We start from the raw sequence: 23,802 nt of genomic DNA, 5'->3' as shown, positions 1-23,802 counted from the left end.
CTTATCACATTATATTTATTGACAAACCAGCTTATCATGGAGACTGGCATAGAATGGTCCCTATGTCAACTGATTACCAATTGGAAAGAATTAAATTCCCTGTTGTTTAGGTTGTTTTAGTAGAGGCTGGACTGGCACTTTCTGGGGATCCTATAGAGGAGATGCAGGCATTATCCATTCAGACATTCATATTTATGGAGCACCCATCATATTCCAGGCCTATAATATGCAACTGTGATACAATGAGAAATAAAAATCATTGAGTTACAGTCTTTGCAAAACTTGCAGGCTTGTGGGGGTCACAGAGAAGTAAATAAGCAATTACAATATGGTGTTACAGTACGAGAAGGGACGCTCTAGGTGCTAAGAAATCACATAGGAGAGATGTCTGGGTAAGGTTCAGGAACCAACATTAAGAAGTTCATTGGAAACTAAAGCACAAACGGTAAGTAGGAATACAGCAAAATGGGGGAAAAGGAAGGGTAGGAAAGTATTAGAGATCGGAGGAATTTGTTGAAGGTAAGACTGAAGGTCTTCTAGTATCTCTATAAATCTGAAAAATCCAGAATTTTAAGTTGTAGAATATATATCACAGACTCAAATCCAAGGCTGGGACAGAGTCCTGCAGAGGTACTTTCAGAACTGTAAATACATACTTCTGAATTGGCCTTGAGCTGGCTTGCTTTCTTTATCTTTATTGTATGCAATAATTTGAACTGTGTAATTCTGGTCTGGCATAAGGCCTTGAATAATTGCTTTAGTTGCAGTGTTCTGGAGATTCAGCTGGTTAGTTTTTCCACCTATAATAAAAGAGAAAAATAAATCAGTTCTAAGAAATAAGGTTCACTGTGAACATTAAGAAACTTTATTTGTTAGCAATAAAGGTGTTAAACAGTGAAGGCATTTTCTGAAATGTGTTTTATTGTATATATTTCAAATTGTATATATTTAGAGTGTATATCATGATTTTTTTACATACATCAAGAGGTGAAGACATTTAAAAATAGATACAATGGTATATATGTGTACTGCACCTAATTATAATATAGTTTCCATCTTCACTTTTAGTTGTACTCTTTTTACATTAGATAACTAACAATTGTCAAAATTAGAGAAAATCAGATTCACAAAAATATTTCATCATGACACACTACTGCTTTTATATAGCAGGAAAAGCCATAGTACAAGCTTACAAGACAGCAAGCCCTCAGCATCAGATATACTCTTTGAGGAAATAATTTCACTTAAAAGTGAAGGGAGAGGCTAGGTGCAGAGGCTTATGCCTATAATCCCAGCACTTTAGGAGGCCCAGGTGGGTGGATCACCTGAGGTCAGGGGTTTTATACCAGCCTGGCCAACGTGGTGAAACCCTGTCTCTGCTAAAAACACAAAAAATTAACCAGCCATGGTGGTGTTGGTCTGTAGTCCCAGCTAATCAGGAAGCTGAGGCAGGAGAATCGCTTGAACGCAGGAGGCGGAGGTTGCAGTGAGCCGATATCGCGCCACTGCACTCCTGCCTGGGTGATAGACCGAGACTACACCTCAAAAAAAAAAAAAAAAAAAATGTGTAGGGGAAGATATGGGCAGGCCAAAAGTAATTATTTACACTGGAATTGTTTTCTACGGCCTCTCTAAAGTGAGTCAAAGCATCCTTGAAACATGAGCCATTTAATTATCTTAAATCTGACCACAAATGGCTCAGGATGCTGAAGGAGCCACCACTCATTGACTGGCTACTTAAAAGTTGGCTTGGTTCATGAAAAGATTTCAAAATCCCATTACCTCTCCATCAAATTAGACTGACATCTAAGGCTTTCTTGAAAGTGCTGATGATTAAATACTCAACTTTTATGCAGAATTCCAAATTTTACTTTTCTTCTCTAATTTTTGTCTGCAATTACTATGTCTGAGAAAAGGAAAATCAATTTAAAACTTCTGTCTATCTAGCAGTCCCAGCAAGAGAAGTCTGAAATTTGCTGAATTAGTCAAACATAATAGAGATTATAATTTAATCATATGCTAATAAAATTAATATTTTTAATTCTGAAATTTGATGCTGCTATTATCTGTGCTGCCTACTACTGGAGGGCAAAATGGAGTCTTTCTCTTGCCAAAACCCATTTCCTTACATGCATTTATGTTCAAGATGTTAAATCTGGTTTCAGGAACTTCCGTCATTTAAAACTCATCTACCGCAAAGTGCACCTAATGTGTCTTTCACAATGTGTGTTTCAGTAAAAAAAAAGTTTCTTGAAAAACAAACCCTGTATATTACAGTCCCTCTTTGAGAGTTACGGAGTGTATTGTTTTATTAAAGGCTTTGAGATTCCTGAAACCAACAAACAAAAAAAAGCTTTAAACCTCTGTTTAAACCAGAATTTCCAAATTTATTTGACCATTAAACTATTTAGCTGCAAAACAGCTATAAGCATCCTACTGAATACCATGGAACATGCTTTCAGAAAGGCTGGCATAAACAATAGTTGGACCATGTCTCATAGTGTTGAAACAGCTATAAACATTTTGTGACTAAATGTATTTATTACTTTTCATTTACTATGTTTAATCAAATAGATACCAGATTGTCAACCCTGATTATCTTGGATTGCTGCAGTAAGGACACTGTGGAAAATAAACTTAGCATTCCCGAAGAAATAATTTGCTTACATTCCCAATTTTTATTTTGTCATGGGAGATGTCTAAGCAAGAACTAGACATCTACTTCTTGGGTGCACTCTTCAAGAGGGGATTGAAGGATTCAGATGAAGGTTTGTTTCCGAGGCTACCCAAGTCACTCTTACAGTTCTATGATTCTTCAATAACACTTGCTTGGGGGTCCTTAATAGTTTGGTATTATCAGCAATTAATCAGAAAAAGTTAAGCTACCAATCACCTGAAGGAAAAAAATGACCTTTCAAGATCAGACATGGGGGATTCTCAGAGGTACCAAAAAATAGTAACTTGTATTTTGACCTTTAGACTCATAAATGTTCAAGAATCTTTTAAATTTAAATTTCCCATGATAGCTTATTTTTAAAAATAAGCTATATTTTTAAAAATCAAAGAAATTTCAAAATTGAGTCATACTCCAAAATGAAAACTCTGAACCAGGTTTGAGAATATTGTTTTCCATAAGCAAGTCACTTCTGTACGCCACCATGGGAAAAGTGGACATCTGGCATTGTTCAACCAGAAGTAAATGTAATGAGCCTACAGATAATATTTCTTAATAAAAGATATGTCAGGCCAGGTGCGGTGGCTCACGCCTGTAATCCCTGCACTTTGGGAGGCTGAGGCAGGTGGATCACCTGAGGTCAGGAGTTCAACACCAGTCTGGCCAACATGGTGAAATCCCATCTCTACTAAACATACAAAAATTAGCCAGGCATGGTGGTGGGTGCCTGTAATCCCAGCTACTCAGGAGGCCAAGACAGGAGAATCACTTGAACCTATGAGGCAGAGGTTGCAGTGAGCCGAGATCACGCCTCTGCATTCCAGCCTGGGCAAGAAAGAGCGAAACTCTGTCTCAAAAAATTTTAAAAATTAAAAAATAAATGAAAGATATGGCCTTTTGGTGACCAAGCAAGAAACCAGGTGTTTCATCTGCTTGTCTTTTTGGAATGTTTACATCAAGTGTTGAGTAAGACATCCACATTAATGAACAATACAGCATCTGTCTCCTTCGCCGTATCTTTTGGGAAAAGGTCTACCACTGAAAGGAGTCTAGCTCCATATAACCCTCTTTATCACCAAGAAAAAGAAAAAATAATTACTATATTTACATAAATATATATTATACAAATACGTATTATTAAGTATTTATTACGTACTGTGCGAAAATGGATCCTTGGAGAAGTAATGGGACCTGAGAGCATCTTTACGACAATCATAGGTAACATTTACTGAGCACTTACTATATGGCACCACTGTTTTAAGGGCTTTATATTTATTTTAGTCTTCACAATCAGTACCTCCCAAATGTAATGTGCATAGGAATCACCTGGGGATCTTCTTAAAATTCAGATGCTGGTTGAAGAGGTTGAGGGTAGAGCCCAGTATTCTGCATTTCTAACAAACTCTCAGGTAATGCCAATGCTGCTGATCCCAGATCAACCTTGAGGTGCAAATTCATAGAAGGCTCCATGGGGTGGGTACAAATATTGTTTGCTCATTGTAGAGAAGGAACGTGAGGCACTGAGTGATCGATTTGCCTGAATCACACCACTTATAAGTGACAGAATCCAAGTTTTGAATTCAAGCAATCCAGTTGCTGATCCCATCTTCATCTTCATAACAACCATGTAGCTGAGGCAGTTTCCCTACATGGTCTGTATTATTTTAGATTATTATATTCGTATAATAAAAACATAAAATATGAGAAAGAAAAATTCAACTAAACGATGCTGAAAGATACTTATTATTTAAAGACATTTAATTTAAAGCATCTTTAAATAATGAAGTATCTTTAGGCATCATTTAAGCATCAACTTTAAAATAAAGATGCTTAATCTAAAGCATCCTTAAATAACTATTCATGATCAAAAAATGTGTTCATCTTATGCTTTTCCTGCCTTATCACTTATTTTCACAATATCCACTTAGCCTTTATAATTTTAATGTATAATGCTGAATATTATTCTGTTGAGTTAATTAATCATAGTTTATTCAACTAGTCAAAACTATTGGACACTCATGTGCATTGTATATTTAAGTTCCAATGAATTCAAAGTATTCATTTCTATGTCTAAACAGAGGAAATAACACTTGTTGACTGTCTGATAATTTGGTCTAAAAAGAACTAGAGCCAAGAGTCACTCTTTACTCTTTGGGCAACATTATTACCTTGATTAGATGGTAAGATTTTAAACGCTAAAGATTAAACAAAACAAAAAGCTTTCAAATAATCCCAACACAATGCTTGGCACTACGTTTTTAGTTACCTGTGCATGAAAAGTTGCTAATGCTCTACAAAACACAGTCCATTGTTTTTACCTGAAGCTGGAGTCACAAGAAGTTTGTAACCACCAAATTTCCCTCTTGGAGCCTTCCATGAAATCTGTATACTGTCATGAGATATTACATTATATCTTAACCTTGTGGGTGGAGCCACTGAAAAGGAAAAACAAAAATGATGTAAACATTGTAACATTTAAGCTTCTATTTGTTAAATCATAAAGTCAAAGTAGTATAACCAAAATACACACACAAGACTGCATCAGCCTCAAAATATGTATTTTATATATATATGTTTTTTGAGATTGAGTCTCGCTCTATTGCCCAGGCTGGAGTGCAATGGCAGGATCTCAGCTCACTACAACCTCTGCCTCTTGGGCTCAAGCAATTCTCTGCCTCAGCCTCCCAAGTAGCTGGGATTACAGGCACGTGCCACCACGCCCAGCTCATTTTCTTGTATTTTTAGTAGAGACGGGGTTTCCATCTTGGCCAGGCTGGTCTTGAACTCTGGACCTCATGATCCACCCGCCTCAGCCTCCCAAAGTGCTAGGATTACATGCATGAGCCACCGTGCCTGGCCATAATATATATTATTTTTTAAATCCCATTAATGAACTGATCATATTGCAAGATAACACAAACCTAAGGGCATTTGTTTCTTACCCAAGGGATCTCCATTTGTCAAACAGTAGTGACCTTATGACAAAGAACTAAGACCAACTGTTAGAATGTAATACTCTAGCCTAGTTTAATAATTGAAGCCAATTTTGTAAAATGCTTTCATTATGTTACAAGGATAAATTTTTCTCCTTGAAACATGTGAGCTTCTATAATCTACTCTACTGAGACCTGTTGTATGTCCTTAGGTTTTTCACTTTGGTAATTCAATATTTTTGATTGATTATATGATAATTTGAGAGTGCTATTATGGATATATTATGGTAATAAGATATTCATTTAAAAACATTGGAGAAAATGATTGTAAAGGCATTCAGGACCAAGTAAAGATAATTATGTTTTATAAACTTGGATCCAGTTTTCAAGGATAGCTGATTTATATCTGTCAGAGAGATACAAAGCACATGGTCATGAATCAGCCCAGAATATTTTATCTTTTCTGACAGTTTACAAAAATGAGTAGAGCCATATTACTTTTTGTGTAGGTCATTCAAACTTCAAAACACATTTCTGGAACACTACACAAATGTTCCAGTATTTCAAAAAAGTTAAGAAGGTTTTTATTACATACTCTCTAAATTAATTTGTTAGAAAAGAAAAGTTAATACTTAATGGAAAAGTTAGGCTTTTTTATCCACTTTTAAGCCCAGCCTTTCTCATTAAAAACAAAAAACAAAAAACAAAAAAAAACCGGGGTGTAGAGAAAAGAAACAAACTTTCTCCTACATAGGCATGGGGCAGAACACCGGATTTGGATGTTAGTTTCATTCCCAGTTCTACCACTTAGCTAATAACCCTGAGCAGGTTATTGTTTCTTCCAAAACCTTAGTTTCTTTATTTTTAGAAAAGCTGATGGCGATACCTTTTGCAAAGGAGAGATGACAACTGTAAATAGGATAATGGATATCATGAATATAATGCATTATAATAGGGGGTCAAAAAATATTTGTTCCCTTTCCCCTACTTCATGTAATGATTCAGCTTAAAAGCTCACTTAATCTTCAAAACATACATTGCTATTCCAATTTGATAGATAAAGGAACCAAGGTGCAACTAAGGCACTTGCCCAAGTTCACATACTGGTGAAAGACAATCTCTGACCCCAGATGAAATGCACTGTTTCTTTGAAAGATGATTCATATTAAGAAGTCACCCTCGGCCAGGCGCGGTGGCTCATGCCTGTAATCCCAGCACTTTGGGAGGCCAAGACAGGTGGATCACCTGAGGTCAGGAGTTTGAGACCAGACTGACCAAAATGGTGAAACCCCATCTCTACTAAAAATACAAAATTAGCCAGGTGTGGTGGCACATGCCTGTAGTCCCAGCTACTCGAGAGCCTGTAGTCCCAGCTACTCGAGAGGCTGAGACAGGAGAACCAATTGAATCAGGGTGGTGGAGACTGCAGGGAGCTGAGATCAGGCTACTGCACTCCAGCCTGGATGAGAGAGAGCGAGACTCCATCTCAAAAAAAAAAAAAAAAAAAAAAAGAAGTCACCCTTCATTGAGCTAGATGAATGAATAATTTACTACTCCACAAACTGAAATCAGATGAAATCTTCTGAAATCAGTAAGCACTGAAAGACACAATCTTAAGAATAGATTTTCTTTCTATTTGTCCTTTATTGTCTCTAAGTAGAGAATGCTAGCCATGCAGAATAAAAACATTAGCTTCCTGTTCTCAATGTGACATGAATGGAAGAAACAGTCTACATTTCTCTGGCTAATGAGAATACATAAATTTGTCATAAGAATAACTTTTTTTGAATGGAAGAGGAAGGTACCTGAACCTAACATTTGAATGAACAGAAAAACTGTTACTATTTTGTTTAGTCATCAACTCGAGAAGAAAATTTATTAATAGATTCTTATTACTTATGGAAGAAAATTAAAAGTAAGAATTTTAAAATGTTACAAAATATATGCAAGTTTCTGACTCAAATCGAGTCAGTGGACTAGTAAATGTCATTGTCCAAGTTTTTGCATGAATGAGCTGCTGAAAAAAAGCTGCCTTGGGAACCATCAAGTGGAAAAGTACAAATAGGATGGAGGCTTCAATCTAGGAAATTCCAAGAGAGTCAGTGATTCCATTAGCACTCCAGGTGTGTTGACATCTCAAAACAGCAAACAACATTCAGGATTCCTAGGTTAAAAAGTCTTAAATTTTATATCCATGCTACTATTCTTTAAATGTCGTCTGAGTGTATAGCCCTCAACATCTCTTAGTCAATAGATAGGCTTCTAAATCTCCAGGAGAAAATGAGGGCAATGTGGACCATGTTCAGATAATCTGGATGATGTTCTAGAACCAAGAGAGGCATTGGCTTCCATTCAATTGTTCAAGAAAACAAAGTGCAAAACCATTGAAGCAAATGCAACAACCAAATCCATCAATACTCAACTCTTTTATTAATTTACAAGTGATTAAACTGTCTACAGTCCCATTACAACTGCTAGGCAAAAGCAGTATCATTATTACCTTTTATCAACAGATCACATCTATTGTCTACAGAAGCATAAATACCCTCACAGTCATTAAAAGGAAATCTTGGTTAAACATAACGTTCACATTTTCTTTAGGTTTTTGCCTTTAGGGTAAAAAATATTGGAAAGAAGAAATGCTAGTTAACAAAGAAAGAGGCCTAAGGTCACACCTGTGGATTTCAAAGTTAGCTTTTTCCCCCTTTTAGAAGGCACTGGGACTGGAACCAAAGCAAGGGCAGCACGACTGACAGAAACGCTGTAAGTGCCGTGGAGAAATAATTGCTCTTATATCATGGAACAAACCTTTGTGTACATTTTATACCAGACCCATGATTTTTCTGTTTGCAAGCACAAAGGAAGTACTTTTTTTAAACATATGCTTAACTTCCATTAATAATTATAAATGCTTGCATGAACTTGACTCAAAATTTATGTCAGTTCAAATCCTAATCTTTTCAAAAAGACAAACATCAAGTGTAAAGTTTGATTTCCAGCACACACCAAGAGCCCAGAGGAAACCAACAGACTCATCTTTTGCATGGTGAAGTGTAAAGGATGAGATTGCACATGAAATTAGGCCTGATATAAGATCTGTGAATACATAAACATCATCCCAAAGGGAGACTGAGGGGGAAGACTGAGGAGTGGCTACCCATTATCTTCTACTCCACTGCAAGGTTAGGCTTGTTACTGAAAGTGTAGAGGCATTTTTGTTCTGCTGTGCTGTGCTGTGCTTTGTTTGCGAAGGAAGATTTTCTTTAAGCTCAAAGAATACCACTGCAACCATTCCCATAGAAGCTCATAGGCAGGAGAGAAATGTTTATGTCATGCCATTGAAGTCTCACTGTTATCAAGCATTTAGGAAATTCTATTTCATAATCTATTTATTAAAGGGTTGACTTTTGGCTGTCCCTTTCTTCCTTCCTTCTTTCCTTCCTTTCTTCTCATCTGAATTTGAACACTTACGGTTTTGTCAAGTGACCCTCTACATAGAGATACTTATTTTAATAAAATATTCACATTTGTTTATTAAAACGCTAGTTTTTTCACAGAGACACTGAAATGGACATCTTGTATTCTTCCCTACCCATAATCGCATCTCCTCTTCCTTATATGACAGCATCCTGGTTTTCTTCCAAGGAACAACACCGCCTCCCCCCACTGCATAGGGCCAGCCATCCTCCCCTGGCTAAAGGCTGGGAAAATCACTCAAACCAGGTCAAGCAGACTCTCCCAAGAATCTGAAACTTGACTCCAGTGATGCAAGGATGGAAAATAGTTCCAGTCATTCCACTGACATGCCCTAAGGAAAATGGTCACTAGTTTCTACAGACTGTATCCCAGAGGGTTTCCCAGATTCCTATCCTTTTCAAAGCTTGATTATTTACTTTTACTTTGATTATATGAGCTACTGCATTATCTACTGGTGAATACATTTTTGCTTAGTTGACCAGAGAAAATTTATCTTATTTGCAACCAAAAATTTCTGGCTGATAAAGATAATGCAGCATGAAATCACACTGAGAGTTTTTACCTCTTTAAAACATATTTTAGGGTGCTAAGTTGATAGGGCAACCAATTATATTTATTTTTAAAAGACTTTTAAACAGCAGAGAAGTATTTGGCTATTTTTCCAAGTAATCTAAAAAAAATTGTTTTTAGATTATTGGCAGGGTGCAGTGGCTCACGTCTGTAACCCAGCACTTTGGGAGGCCAGGCCAGACAGATTCATTGAGCCCAGGAGTTTGAAACCAGCCTGGGCAACATGGCAAAACCCCATCTCTAAAAAATAAATACAAAAATCAGTTGAGCGTGGTTGCATGCACCTATGGTCCCAGCTACTCAGGAGGCTGAGGTAGGAGGATCACTTGAGCCCAGGACATGGAGGCCATGATCACACCACTGCACTCCAGCCTGGGCAACATAGCAAGACTTTGGCTCAAAAAATAAAATAAAATACAAAAACTTTAGCTTTTTATGTTAGTTATTTTTTCATTTAAATGTGCTGCCTAAATGTTTTATAAATCAGAGTAATAAAATTTTGAGAGACTTTTACAGTAGGATATGTTACGGGGATTTTTTTAAATGTGGTTTAGAACCTCATATGTTGTAATTTCATAATCCATTATAAAGATGCTGAAAACAGCAGTAAGGAAAACATTCTCAACTTTTTAAATGTGTTTGGCTACTAACAACAGCAAGAAATATGTGTCAACGTGTGAACACAGAGGTCTTTATAAAGTTAAAGCTAGCCCCTATGCAAAGTCTCCAATTTTCCATGTGTTGAGGTTTTTAAATGACAGTTATTTTACCTTCAGTGGCTCCTTCCTGTAACTGTCCAAAATAAACATCGCTAGAACCAGGTACATATTTACTGTGAAACTCTAAGAAAGTATGGATCCTATTACCGTTATTACTGTACACATTTTTCTCCTACAGCCATCACATTACTTTTTCTGTACTCTAGTTCATTTAACAACTTGTCTTAAAAAGAAGATGCTGGAATAAGTCAGGTATAAACAATTATTTGAGGCCAGGCGTGGTGGCTCACGCCTGTAATCCCAGCACTTTGGGAGGCCAAGGCGGGCAGAGTACAAGGTTAGGAGTTCGAGACCAGCCTGGCAAATATGGTGAAACCCTGTCGCTACTAAAAACACAAAAATTAGCCGGGTGTGGTGGTGGCAGAGAATCGCTTGAACCTGGGAGGCAGAGGCCTCAATGAGCTGAGATTGGGCCACTGCACTCCAGCATGGGAGACAGAGCAAGACTCCATCTCAAAAACAAAATAAAACAAAACCAAACAGTTATTTGAGCCAATGTAGGTTCACAGGTCCTGGAGAGGGAACATTTTCCATAAAATATTCCATGGAGAGACTAAATGGATAAGCAATTTAAGGAGCAAGAATTAATTTCCTGTATTTTTTTTTTTTTTTTTTTTTTTTTGAGACAGAGTCTCGCTCTGTAGCCCAGGCTGGAGTGCAGTGGCACGATCTCGGCTCACTGCAAGCTCTGCCTTCTGGGTTCATGCCATTCTCCTGCCTCAGTCTCCCGAGTAGCTGGGATTACAGGCACCCGCCACCACACCCAGCTAATTTTTTTTTGTATTTCTAGTAGAGACGGGGTTTCACCGTGTTAGCCAGGATGGTCTCCATCTCCTGACCTCGTGATCCGCCCGCCTTGGCCTCCCAAAGTGCCGGGATTACAGACATGAGCCATCCTGTATATCTTTTAATACTAGCTGTATTCGTTGTTTTTTGTTACTGTAATGAATTTCAAAACCTTAGTGGCTTAAAACAACAGACATGTATTATCTTACAGTTCTAGGGGTCAGAAGTTTGAAATCAATCTCACCGGGCTAAAAGGATGGTGTTGGAAGGGCTGAATTTCTTTCTGTGGGGGAGAATCACTCAATCATTGTCTTGCCTTTTCTAGCTTCTAGAGGCTTCCCACATTCCTTGACTTGTGGCCTCTTTCCATCTTCAAAGCCAGCAGTACCCAGTCAAGTTTTTCTCACCTGGCCACTGACACTGGCTGGCCTGCCTATAATCCCAGCACTTTGGGAGGCCAAGCAGGGTGGATCACTTGAGGTCAGGGGTTCGAGACTAGCCTGACCAACATGGTGAAACCCCCTCTCTACTAAAAATACAGAATTAGCTGGGCTTCGTGGCGCATGCCTGTAATCCCAGCTACTTGGGAGGCTGGGACAGGAGAATCACTTGAACGCAGGAGGCGGAGGTTGCAGTGATCCGAGACTGTGCCATTTGCCATTGCACTCCAGCCTGGGCAACAAGAGAAAAACTCTATCTCAAAAAAAAAAAAAAACGGAATTTGGCTAACAATGTTCATCCGGTAGACAGCATCCTTGAAAGTATCCCACAAGAGCTATATATGATTATTTGATCAGTTATTCCATGAATGATCACTTCTGAATTATGCTAGACTGAGACAGAAACTCTGGAGGGCTTAGCAACTTGCCCACCCTTTGTTTCTAAGGATTTATGTCTTGTATCCTGGAGTTTAGAAGATCAGTGACCTACAATTTCCTAATTGCCACAGCTGAAATCATTCTTTCATCGACGTCAATGACATAAGCAGAATGTGTCTACCAAACTGCCTGCTGTGTGTTCAATGAAGTAGTTGGAAATACAGTTCCTTAACCCCAGGTGTATAACAGCAATGCGTGAATGCAAAAAGTCAAGTTCCATTCCTTTCCAAACAGGTATGCCTCCCTTTAAGGAAACAGTGTGTGGTGGTTCATGCATTGATCTTTTCTACAACCCTCAATGCCAAACATTAGACATTAGCATTCCTAAAATCACTTTATCACACTTACACTTCCTTGCTCAGCTGATAACATTTCGTCACCAACATTTCAGTCTCTGTAGATTCCCGTGTTTGTCTAATAATATCACTTTGCACAGTGGTGCATATTTACTTCAGAAGTTAGCACTTGTTTTTTTCAGATAAATATTTTTGACTTTGCGGGACACATAGTCTCTGTCATGACTATTTAATTCTATCACTGTGGCATGAAAGTAGCCACAGACAATATTTAAACAAATGTGCATCACGTCCTCCAATGAGACTTTATTTATAAAAATAGGCAGTGGACCAGATTTGGCCCACAGGTAGTAGTTTTTCAGCCCTAGATTTACTTTATAAAAATGAATAGAAATCAAAAATAAAAGTTCCCGCCGGGTGCGGTGGCTCACGCCTGTAATCCCAGCACTTTGGGAGGCCCAAGTGGGTGGATCACGAGGTCAGGAGATTGAGACCATCCTGACTAACACAGTGAAACCCCATCTCTACTAAAAATACAAAAAATTAGCCGGGCGTGGTGGAGGGTGCCGGTAGTCCCAGCTACTCGGGAGGCTGAGGCAGGAGAATGGCGTGAACCCAGGAGGTGGAGCTTGCAGTGAGCCGAGATCGCACCACTGCACTCCAGCCTGGGCAACAAAGTGAGACTGTCTCAAAATAAATAAATAAATAAATAAAATAAAAGTTCCCATCCCAGGAATGCAAACAGTAGATTTCACACATTAAGTTTAATTATAACAAAGCTAGAAATCATTAGGAATGCCTGAAATGGCATATTGGCAGGCTCTGTCAGGCCCTTATAACATTCAGACTATGTGCTCGGTTTTTAAGAAAAGGGGCAAAATCAAGGACCAGGTATGAAGTGATAGAAATCTCCTGTATATTGTGTAAGAGACAAGACATGATTAGGATACATACACACTCACATTACAGTTCTTTATTAATAGAGCTGTAAAAATAGGGCTCTATTCATAAAGCAATTTAATTAATACAGTGTTATTAATATAACCGATATTGTAACACAAAAATTTGATTTTCACTGGTTAAACTTGCACAGGCTTTTCAGAAGCACTTTAAGAATAGGCCGGGCACGGTGACTTGCACCTGTAATCCCAGCACTTTGGGAGGCCGAGGCAGGCAGATCACAAGATCAGGAGTTCGAGAGCCGCTTGGCCAATATGGCAAAACCCTGTCTCTACTAAAAATACAAAAATTATCCTGGCATGGTGGTGCACGCCTCTAGTCCCGGCTACTTGGGAGACTGAGGTAGGAAAATCGCTTGAACCTGAGAGGAGGAGGTTGCAGTGAGCCGAGATCGCATCTGGGCGACAGAGCGAGACTCTTTCAAAAAAAAAAAAAAAAAAAAAAGAATGACCTGTTTAACCAATTGCCACAAAATCACTATGCTCAGTCGCTGTTGAGGTTGTAATCCTCATCAAAGATGTGTATATTCCTACAGTGCAAACAGTTGGTAAAACTCAGTAAAAGCCAATATATTGTTAGGATAAATAAAATAAGAATGATAATCAGAAACAAGAAGGCTAGAGTCCCAGATCCTACTGATTCTCAAAGTTTTCAATTACCTTGACCTTGGACAATGGTGCTGAAGTAAACAATTGCCAAAAAAGGTGGAAGCAACCAGTACCGCATCTTGCACTGAAAAATCTTCATTTTATTTTCTGCTTTTTACATGGGGTGTAGCAGCCACCTAGAAACAGAGAGAACAGGGACATTTTTGAGAAGGCTGAAAATAAAGTATATGTAATCATTTAGGACAGGCAAATAAGCCAACATGGATTAGTATTGTCAGAAAGTAATTAATTCCCTAGAGCATCGTGCATTTCACTCTAAAATACAAACTGATGAGGAAAAGACTTTTTAGAAGATGCTGTAAATGGAGAGAATGATTTGAAATATTTGGGAGAGAGCTTCAGAATGTAGTTTGTGACTCTTCCCTATGGACATAGATTGCATACTGAATTTCCCAAATGGATAAATTTCATAATTTTACCTGAAATTAGCATTATCATCAATCCCAATGTCCTTGCCAGTGTTCCTCCCATATTTATCACATAAAGTTCACATAAACTCCTACTGTTGCCTTATATTGCCTACAAAGGACAAATATATAGGACCTTTCTACTGGTGATCCAAAAGAATTTGAAAAACCACTTTGTACTAATATTAAAAGACTGCAGTACTCAGACTTCCTTTCATTGGGTTGAATAACCCCCAATCCTTTCATCTTTTCTCATAGTTCTTCTTTTTCCTAACATAAGTGAATATAAAACTCTTCCAAATTGTTCATTTCCATTGGGATATCAATGAAAGAAGAGCTACAAGGAAAAGAGAGAAAGGAAGATAAATGGAAGACAAGAAAACGAAGAAGAAAAAAAGAAAGGGTATAATTATTATATATCCATAATAATTAATAATAAAAATTTTAACATTAAAAAACTTTTAGAAAAAGAAAGAAAAAAAGGGAAAGGAAAGAAGGAGGGAGAAAGGGAGAGAGGCAGAAATGGAGGGTGAAAAACAATGAATGTTTGGCATTACTTTAAAAGGCGATTCTACAAATTATAGATTATAATTCTATTAATAGGTTGTTACAGAGGAGAAATTCTGAAGTCTTTCCCTCAGAGATTAAGAAAATATCTCCAAAGTTTTCTTCTACCCAGGGCATATTTTTTAATTCATTTTTTCATTTATATATTCATTCATTCATTTCCCAATATCATCCCACAAAGGATCTGAAGCAACTAAATAATAAATGAACATAATGGATAAGATAACAGTGCCAAATTTAACATATAAAATACAGGACTATAGTTAAATTTTAATTTGAGATAAACAGCAAATAATTTTTTAACGTTAGTATGTTCTATGCAATAGTTGCAAAATACTATTTTTTAAAAATAATTGTTTATCTGAAATTAAAATTAACTGAGTGTCATATATTTGATCCAGCAATCCTAATATAAGGGGAAATTTTGGTGATAAAACAATGAAGTAATGAGTTAAATGAGCACAGAGAAAATGTATCTGGTCCTGCATAGTTAGTAAAGGTAACCATGAATTTGGCTCCAAATTTATGAATTTGCAGCTAAAGCAAGAAGGAATCATAATAAGCTTTAAAGCCTACCTATATTTTTAGATTAACTAAAACATATTTTTCAGGAGATGCATAGCTTTTTCTGACACTGAAAACTGAGTAGAATTTTTCCCATGGTTCACACCAAAAAGTCATCTTACTTTATTCACCATAAAATGTATTGAGCCCTTGCTGTATGTAAGGATTACTCTAAGTACACATATAAATTCCTTTAATCCTCACAGCAACTGTTTGAAGTAGGTACAATTCTACTATGTATTTACAGATGGACAATAAGGCACAGAGAAGTTGCCCAAGTCACAAAGCTAGTGAGTTCAGAAGCCAGGATTTTAACCACATAGGCATAATCAGACATGGTAGAAGCATCTTAGGAAAACATTTCTACAAGATCAGGCTTCACATCACTTTCTCTCCACTTTAGAAATACCTTGTTCTTCTTACAAAAACAAAGAGCTTTAATAGTGAAAAATTCAGACTACAACAAAGTACAACAAAAAGAATACACCTTTTGTTATTATTTTCTTGTTCAAGTGTATTCTGATGACAGTAAATGCCCTTTTACTATATATATATATATATAGTGGTATCACAACTTCTTTACCTACCTTTATTTGGAAATACAGGTTGTTTCCAAATTTCCTTTATACATATAACACTACAATGAACATCCTAATTCATATCTCTTTTAATATATTATTTATTTACTTTGGCTAAATTCGCAATTCTGGAACTGCAAAGCAAAACAAGATGCATTATTTGTTTGTTTGTTTGTTTGTTTTGAGACAGAGTCTCACTCTTGTCCCCAGGGCTTCTGCTCACTGCAACCTTTGCCTCCTGGGTTCATGCGATTCTCCTGCCTCAGCCTCCCAAGTAGCTGGGATTACAGGCATGCGCCATTATGCCCAGCTAATTTTTGCATTTTTAGTAGAAACGGGGTTTCACCATGTTGCCCATGCTGGTCTCGAACTCCTGACCTCAGCTGATCCGCCCGCTTCGACCTCCCAAAGTGCTGGGATTACAGGCCTGAACCACCACGCCCAGCCCAAGATGCATGTTTTTAAGGTTTTTCAAATATAGGTACACAATGCTCTACAGAAAATAACACTGATTTCCACTTCCACCTGCATCTCATATGAGTACCAGGTCACATCAATTCCACCATCACAGAGGATGTTTTCAGTATATTCGGATTTTATAGGTAAAATGGGATTAGCATCTTAATCAGATTTTTTTCATAACCAGTAAAATGTGACATTTGGTGTTTGTTGGTTAAATTTTTTAAACAAAATACCTGTTCATGACCTTTACCCATTTTCTTATTGATCTACAATAACTCTTTATATGTTAATTTAACTATGTATATTTAGTATTTTTCCAGTTTGTTTTTTGCCTGACAATTTCATTTATTGGGTTAAGAATTTTTTTAAAAGTTCAGAAATCTGACTTGATCTTTTTCTTTACGGTTTCTAATTCAGTGTCATGGGTAAAATGGCCTTTCTTACCCCAAAGTATATTTCTAGTTAACTTTTTAGTTCCTATTATTAATGGACTCTTTCCAACACTGTTATCTGACAGATTTGTTTTTAGTATAGAAAAGACATTGATTTTTTTATATTAATGGACCACCATTCTGAATTCTTGCTACCTTTATATTTTTTCAGTTTAATCTCTTGGATTTTCCAAGTTGACAGCTGCATTGTTTGCAACCAATGTGTTTTTTTCTTACTGTATAGGTTAGTAGTTTAAAAACAATTATTTTACTAGGGATGACTGAAATATTTTACCATTAGAGTTCAGATGTGTTATGTTAAACTTTTAAAACTTCTTGTATTTTTACTAAGAATTTTTTTTCAAGCAAGAATGGATGCTGAACCTTGCCTTTATGACAATTCATTCATTGGAATGTCCATATTTTCATCTTGATCTCTCAGTGTAATTAACTATTTTGATATGTCTAGTATTAATCTATCTTTGCAATATAGAAATAAGTCCTACCTATTAATGGCAATTATTGCTTTTTATAAAAGCATTAATGTAATCATAATGGCTTTGGCTTTCAGGTCAAGCCATTTTCAAATAGAGATAGTAATGACATATCATTCTTTAAATAAGATCCCATTAATAATGATACTACATTTGAGCTACTGGTTTTTTATATTCTTGAACAACAAGAGAGACAGCTCAAGACTGTTTCTGTCCAACTCCTAAGAAACTAATCAAGTACAAACACTCTTTGTTATATACTGATCGTTTATCAAAATGTGTTAAGCTTTAAAGTCCTATAATTTTCTCTACTATAGATATATGTCTCCAGTGGCAACAATAAAAACATGTCAATTGACGTTACCTAATTGCAATTCAAAACTAGGTATGACTGATTACAGGATTCAAAAGAATATTAATTCTTCTTGAGGGATAAGAATGAGAATACTATTCTAGGTGTCATTTACCCCTAAATGGAAGAGTATGAGTGTTTTAAAAATTATTATTACAATGATATTTTAAGTCATATTACATTTATCTAGTATCTCCATACTATTACCATTTCAAGATCTTTGATAATGGAATATCCAGATAAAATTCCCACCATGACAGGGATTATACCTAGCAGAGTACAAGCTATCTCTTAGGTTACAAAGTTCGAAGACTCTGATCCCCTTGAATGCTTTAAAAAATACTCCATATTGCTTATTTAAATTCCAAGTTTTTTTGTTTTTGTTTTTTGAGACGGAGTCTCGCTCTGTTGCCCAGGCTGGAGTGCAGTGGTGCGATCTCCGCCCACTGCAACCTCTGCCTGCTGGGTTCAAGCAATTCTCCTGCCTCAGCCTCCCGAGTAGCTGAGATTACAGACATGTGCCACCACGTCTGGCTATTTTTTTTTTTTTTTTTTTTAGTAGAGACAGAGTTTCACCATGTTGGCCAGGATGGTTCCAAACTCCTGACCTTGTGATCCACCCACCTAGGCCTCCCAAAATGCTGGGTTTACAGGTGTGAGCCACCATGCCTGGCCAATCCCAAGTATTTTTTAGTTGCTATTATGCTACTTTCTCCAGTCCTGGATGCTGTTCTTTTCAGAGATACTGCACTAGTCTGTTCTTTAAAACAATATCTATAATCTGGTAAGGCATATGCCAGTCAGGCTTTAGACTGGAGCTAGGCCTGAAGATTTTCAAACAATCCTGTTTGCATCCTTTCAGTCTGGAGAGTATGAAGGAAAAACTGTATCAAGTGGGATGTTGGGTTCTATAACTCCTACAATCATTCAATTCTGTGAATGGAATGAGTGGGGTAGATTAATACAGCCTTCAGGCAGTAGCTTTAAGTGCAAAAGCCTCTGATGGATGCAGCAAAGCAAAGTTATATAAACTTTCAAAGTAATATGACTCATGTAGTTAAATCTCTGATACTTGGGTTTTATTTCAAAATAATATGGTATATCTAAAGGAATAAATTAATTACATTTCCTTCAAGCAACCATTCATTAAAAAATATTGACAACTAAGCTTTTTTTAAATATCCAATCACAGTCTAGTATACAACTCTTTCATGTTGCCACTAAAAGAGAGGCCCATATACTTTGATCATTATACAAATATTCAAGTTAAGGTGCTGCAATAAAAATTAAATAATGTACTAATTTGTGCTTAGGGTCCAAAACATATCTTCCCCTACCAGCCTATGACCAAAATGCTAATTAGTAAAGAATATTTTCTTAGATTAACACATTGACATACTGGAAATTCCTTAAAATTCCTAATGGAATAGGCAATACATTCAGTGTATATACTAAAAGAATAGTCAACATATTAAGTGACTACCATCTACATAGCATTATAGCCTGGATTAATGTGTCAGGACACAGAAGACATTAGGAAAACGGTTAGTCAATGTTGATGAAATATAGGAGGAAAAGCCCCAGGGTATACATAAAACCCTAACCCTACAAAGTCAAGTAAAACAAGATTAGTGGATTATCCAAACGAGTATAAGCAGCTCTTCTGTAGACAGAAGGCATGAGTGCAGGGGAATTTGAAAAGATATGGCAGCAGGCTTCAGCCTTATCAAATCAAAACATTCAGTAAATCTGCCAGTCACACAGATAGCTGTCCACCACACCTAAAGAAACAGATTGCAGCAGAATCACTCTCTCAACTCCAATAAAATATTCTAAGATTTCCTTCTCCAAACATTGTAACCAGAGGTTTCAATCAGAACAAAGCAAAGAAAAGAAAGGCAAAAAAAAAAAAAAAAAAAACAAGCCACATTTGTCTTTTTGGAGAAAAAAAAATCTCCTTTTCAGATCAGGAGACTTACATTAGATATCCCCGGCCAGGTGTGGTAGCTCACACCTGTAATCCCAGAACTTTGGGAGGCCAAGGCAGGAAGATGGCTTGAGCCCAGGAGTTTGAGACCAGCCTGAGCAACTCAGTGAGACTCTGGCTCTACAAAAAAATTAAAAATTAAATTTAAAAATGTTAAAAGATACCGCATAATGCTATGTTAACGTAGGAGAAAAAGGTCCTCTTTAACATAGGAGAGAAGAACCTTTTTCTCCTATTGTGAAAGGCCACAATCAAATAGCCTTTCTCTTTTCTCATCAAAGCAGTTCCTGCATCCAAGTGTTTTGAAGCAATACTTAACATGTAATATTGGAGGTTACTCTGCATCTCATGTAATTTTTAACTAACTAAATAAATGCTATGCTAGTCTTGGCAACTTTTTTTGGAAACTGGGCATTGTTTATATGGAAAAAAGCATTGTAACCATAGTTTATCTTCAAAATTCTTTTTTTCTTTTTCTTTTTTTTTTTGAGACAGGGTCTGCTTCTGTACCCAAGCTGGGCTGCAGTGGTGAGATCATGGCTCACAACAACCTCAATCTGCTGGACTCAAGTGATTCTCCCTCCTCAGCCTTCCAAGTAGCTGGGCTATAGGCATGTGCCACCATATCTTGCTAATTTTTAAAATTTTTTTTGTAGAAATGTGGTCTCCCCATCTTGTGCAGGCTAGTCTCGAACTCCTGGGCTGAAGCAACTCCCCCGTCTCGGACTCCCAAAATGCTGGGATTATAGGCATAAGCCACTGTGCCCAGCATAAATTCTTCTTTAGTTATTGTTTATTTTAAGTTAGGATGAGCAATACCACATTGGGAGAAGTGAAATTTCAGTTTTCCCAAGCTTTTCTGCCAAGTCCCCAAACGTTTGGACACTAAAGTAAGGGCAAGAAAAATCCCAATCCTATTAAAATGCCATGATATATTTTAACATTTACCAAAATGTCAAAGCCTAATTTGTTAAAACTTTGTCCAAAAGCCTGCACAAAACAAATAACTCTGCCTTGATTTTTTGCTGTTGTTTAAAAACATCATGTTAGAAATGGCTACTTAGTTCCCTCTTCAGAAGGTATAAGCCAAATTTACGGAAAGTTGATAATGTTTAATGCAAGGGCTCTTAAAATACTGTCATAATTTTACAATCAGTAACATAAAACTAGGTCCATTAGTGCTAATTTGCCCTTCCACTCATATGTTTGTTTTATTTAATCTCATTTGTCCAGATAAGTTTGATAATGAGCAAAGGCCCTAAGCGTAAGCATTAAGCAATGCTTACAGGCACCCACAAAATTCCCAGACTAACATACAGCCAATTTTATTAAAATTCCTTAAATATTTATCCTAACGTTTTTGTAAACCACACACACTCACTCTCTCTCTCTTGCCAAGATTTATACACATATATACACACAAACCTTGGATAATATTGTATTCAATTGTTGCTAACTTACAAAAAATAAACCACAAACTTAAACGAAATTCTTGTTAGTTATTTGATATACCATATATCCAGCAACTCCATGCCCTGAGAGAGACTGTTATTTACAGTATTAAATGTTCATTTCAACAATCATTTATTAAGAGTCCTACTATATAACCAAAGCACTGTACTTGGTAATAAGAAAGATACAAAACTTCATACCACATCTTCCCCTTGGTAGCTCACTTATAGTTAATTGAAAAAAGAGATTAATTGAAAAGTGAACCTTAGGTGAGCTCACTTCCAATTTACTTGAAAAGCAAGATTGTCAGCAATCATATTGCAAAATCGAATGAAATAAGTATGAAACAGAACAGAAAGGTAGCACAGGTGGTGGTATGAATGGAAAACTGTGAGTGAGGAAGCCACTTGTGATAATTTGCTATAGGTCCTTGGCTAGCTGGTTTAACCACTCTCTGCTCTTTATCAATGAAATGTGTGAGATAATATCTATCTTTTTTTTTTAAATGCATTAATTTATTGTTGTTGTTATTTTGATTTGGGTTTTTTTTTAGGATCTCTCTCTGTCACCCAGGCTGGAGTGCAGTGGCATGAACATGGCCCACTGCATTTCCAAACTCCTAGACTCAAGAGTAGCTTGAGTCTTTTGCCTCAGCCTCCTGAGTAGCTGGGACTACAGTCACATGCCATCTCACTTGGCTAAGTTTTTTGTATTTTTTTTAATACAGATAGGATTTCACTTTGGTGCCTAGGCTGGTCTTGAACTCCTGGGCTCCAGCATTCCTCCCACCTCCGCCTCCCAGTACCAAGATCATGGGCATGAGCCACCGCACTTGGCCATGTCTACCTTTTAAGATGATTGTGATATTTTAGTTAATTTACTTAGAACATAGATAACTCTCAAAAATTTCTAATTAGTAGCATGTTCACAACATGTTAAAAGAACAAAAAAGGAATGGGGAATCATAATAAATGAATTTGCTACTTGAGCAGATGCTAAAAAAGGAAGGAGAAACAAGAAGCCTTTATCTCTTCTAGCACATTAAGGTTGTGGGACTAACTTGGCAAAAAAGTTTAGGCAAAAACTGAATATCCAGATAATGACAGAGGCAACAGTTATTTGCAAGAGTGAACCAGTTTAGACTTTTCAAAATAAATTTCTAGCCATTTTTATCATTCCCCAGATGATAGCTCTATACAGATTTGAAACGATCAATCATATGAAGACACGGACAACTTGACTTGAGTAATTCATAGGCTTAGAAAAAGACTCAGCAGTTACCGTTGACAAGTTTATGCAAAGAAGACTTGAAAGAAATGGTGATATTTAAGCATATTTTATACCAAAGAAAAATAAGAATCAGAGACACATAACAGAGGTTTTCGTATATTAGAAGAGCTTTTACGTAGAAGATAAAACCGTATTATTTTGTGTAGCTTCTGAAAACAGAACTCTAATCAGTTGCGATGCTCCCAACTCACAGGAGTTCTGTAACAGCTCTAACAATTAGAAGTATTGCTTCTCTGTCACTAGAAATTCTGGAGCAGAAACTAGCTAAGTTTTACCCATAAGAGATGTTATCAGAGGGATTGCTGAATTTGGGGCAAGGGAACTGGATAAAATGATCTCTAGGATGCCTTCCTCCACTCCACATTTTATATATATGTTAATATCTACTTTATAGAAAGAGAATTTTACAGTCAATTGATAATCTAGGTCACACATTTTTGTAGATTAAAAAACAAACCAAAACAACAACAACAACAGAAATAGGCTTAATGTATCATCCAGTGTGTTGGCTTTGAGGGTATTCCTCCTTACTTCTTCTCACTATTGAAATACTACCCTCCTCATATCCAGAATCATAAAAAAATGATTTTCAGGATTAGATAATGAGATCTACTTAAAAAGTACTGGAGGAAGTGAGCAATTATTACACTTATCTGTTAGCATCATGACATTAGAGGAAAAAACTCTAAATTAGGAATAAAGAAGACCTAGTTTTGTTACTATCAGTTTGGTGGTTAGCTTTTTTGTCTCTGAGGGAACTCCCCACTATGCATGGCATGGTGATCAGAAATCGGGGGAAAGCTGCTGTCTTACTGGCATAAAGCATCAGGCAACAGAATTCAGGAATACTAGAGAAACTAGATATTGAGAAGGGAAATGTCAGAATGGAATGAGACACAAAGTGGGGGCAGGGGAAGCAAAATCTGCATAAAACTGCCCTCAAATCCTGGACATTTCAGAATGATAAAGATCACTTAATTAGGAAAAATTAATCATCAATGTGTATAAATTTAATAATGGAGTTTCAAAATACATAAAGCAAAAACTAATAAGACTAAAGAAATAAGCAATAAGCAAAGTTGAAGATTTCAGCACTCCTCAAGAACTGGTTGAACAATTAGACAATATATCAGTATATAGATGTGAACAACTCTTATCAGGTAGTTGATATTTATTGAGCATTACATCCAACAACTG

General features: G+C 36.7%; 1 protein-coding gene across 1 annotated transcript in view; it reads right to left on the bottom strand.

Annotated features, from left to right (window-relative positions):
- Positions 1 to 23,802, bottom strand: part of COL14A1 (collagen type XIV alpha 1 chain) — a 250,092-nt gene that overhangs the window by 213,805 nt on the left and 12,485 nt on the right. The window contains exons 2-4 of the mRNA XM_023223077.1: positions 14,013 to 14,137; positions 4,993 to 5,109; positions 657 to 800 (exon numbers count right to left, since the gene is read on the bottom strand). Of these exons, the coding sequence (XP_023078845.1) occupies positions 657 to 800; positions 4,993 to 5,109; positions 14,013 to 14,100 (349 nt within the window). The 5' untranslated portion in view covers positions 14,101 to 14,137. The remainder of the gene's footprint in view (positions 1 to 656; positions 801 to 4,992; positions 5,110 to 14,012; positions 14,138 to 23,802) is intronic.

Source organism: Piliocolobus tephrosceles, chromosome 7 (genome assembly GCF_002776525.5).
Source record: "Piliocolobus tephrosceles isolate RC106 chromosome 7, ASM277652v3, whole genome shotgun sequence".
In the NCBI taxonomy this organism is placed as follows: Eukaryota; Metazoa; Chordata; class Mammalia; order Primates; family Cercopithecidae; genus Piliocolobus; species Piliocolobus tephrosceles.
The sequence above is the reverse complement of the archived record's forward strand: the minus strand, read 5'-3'. Positions and strand labels throughout refer to the sequence as shown.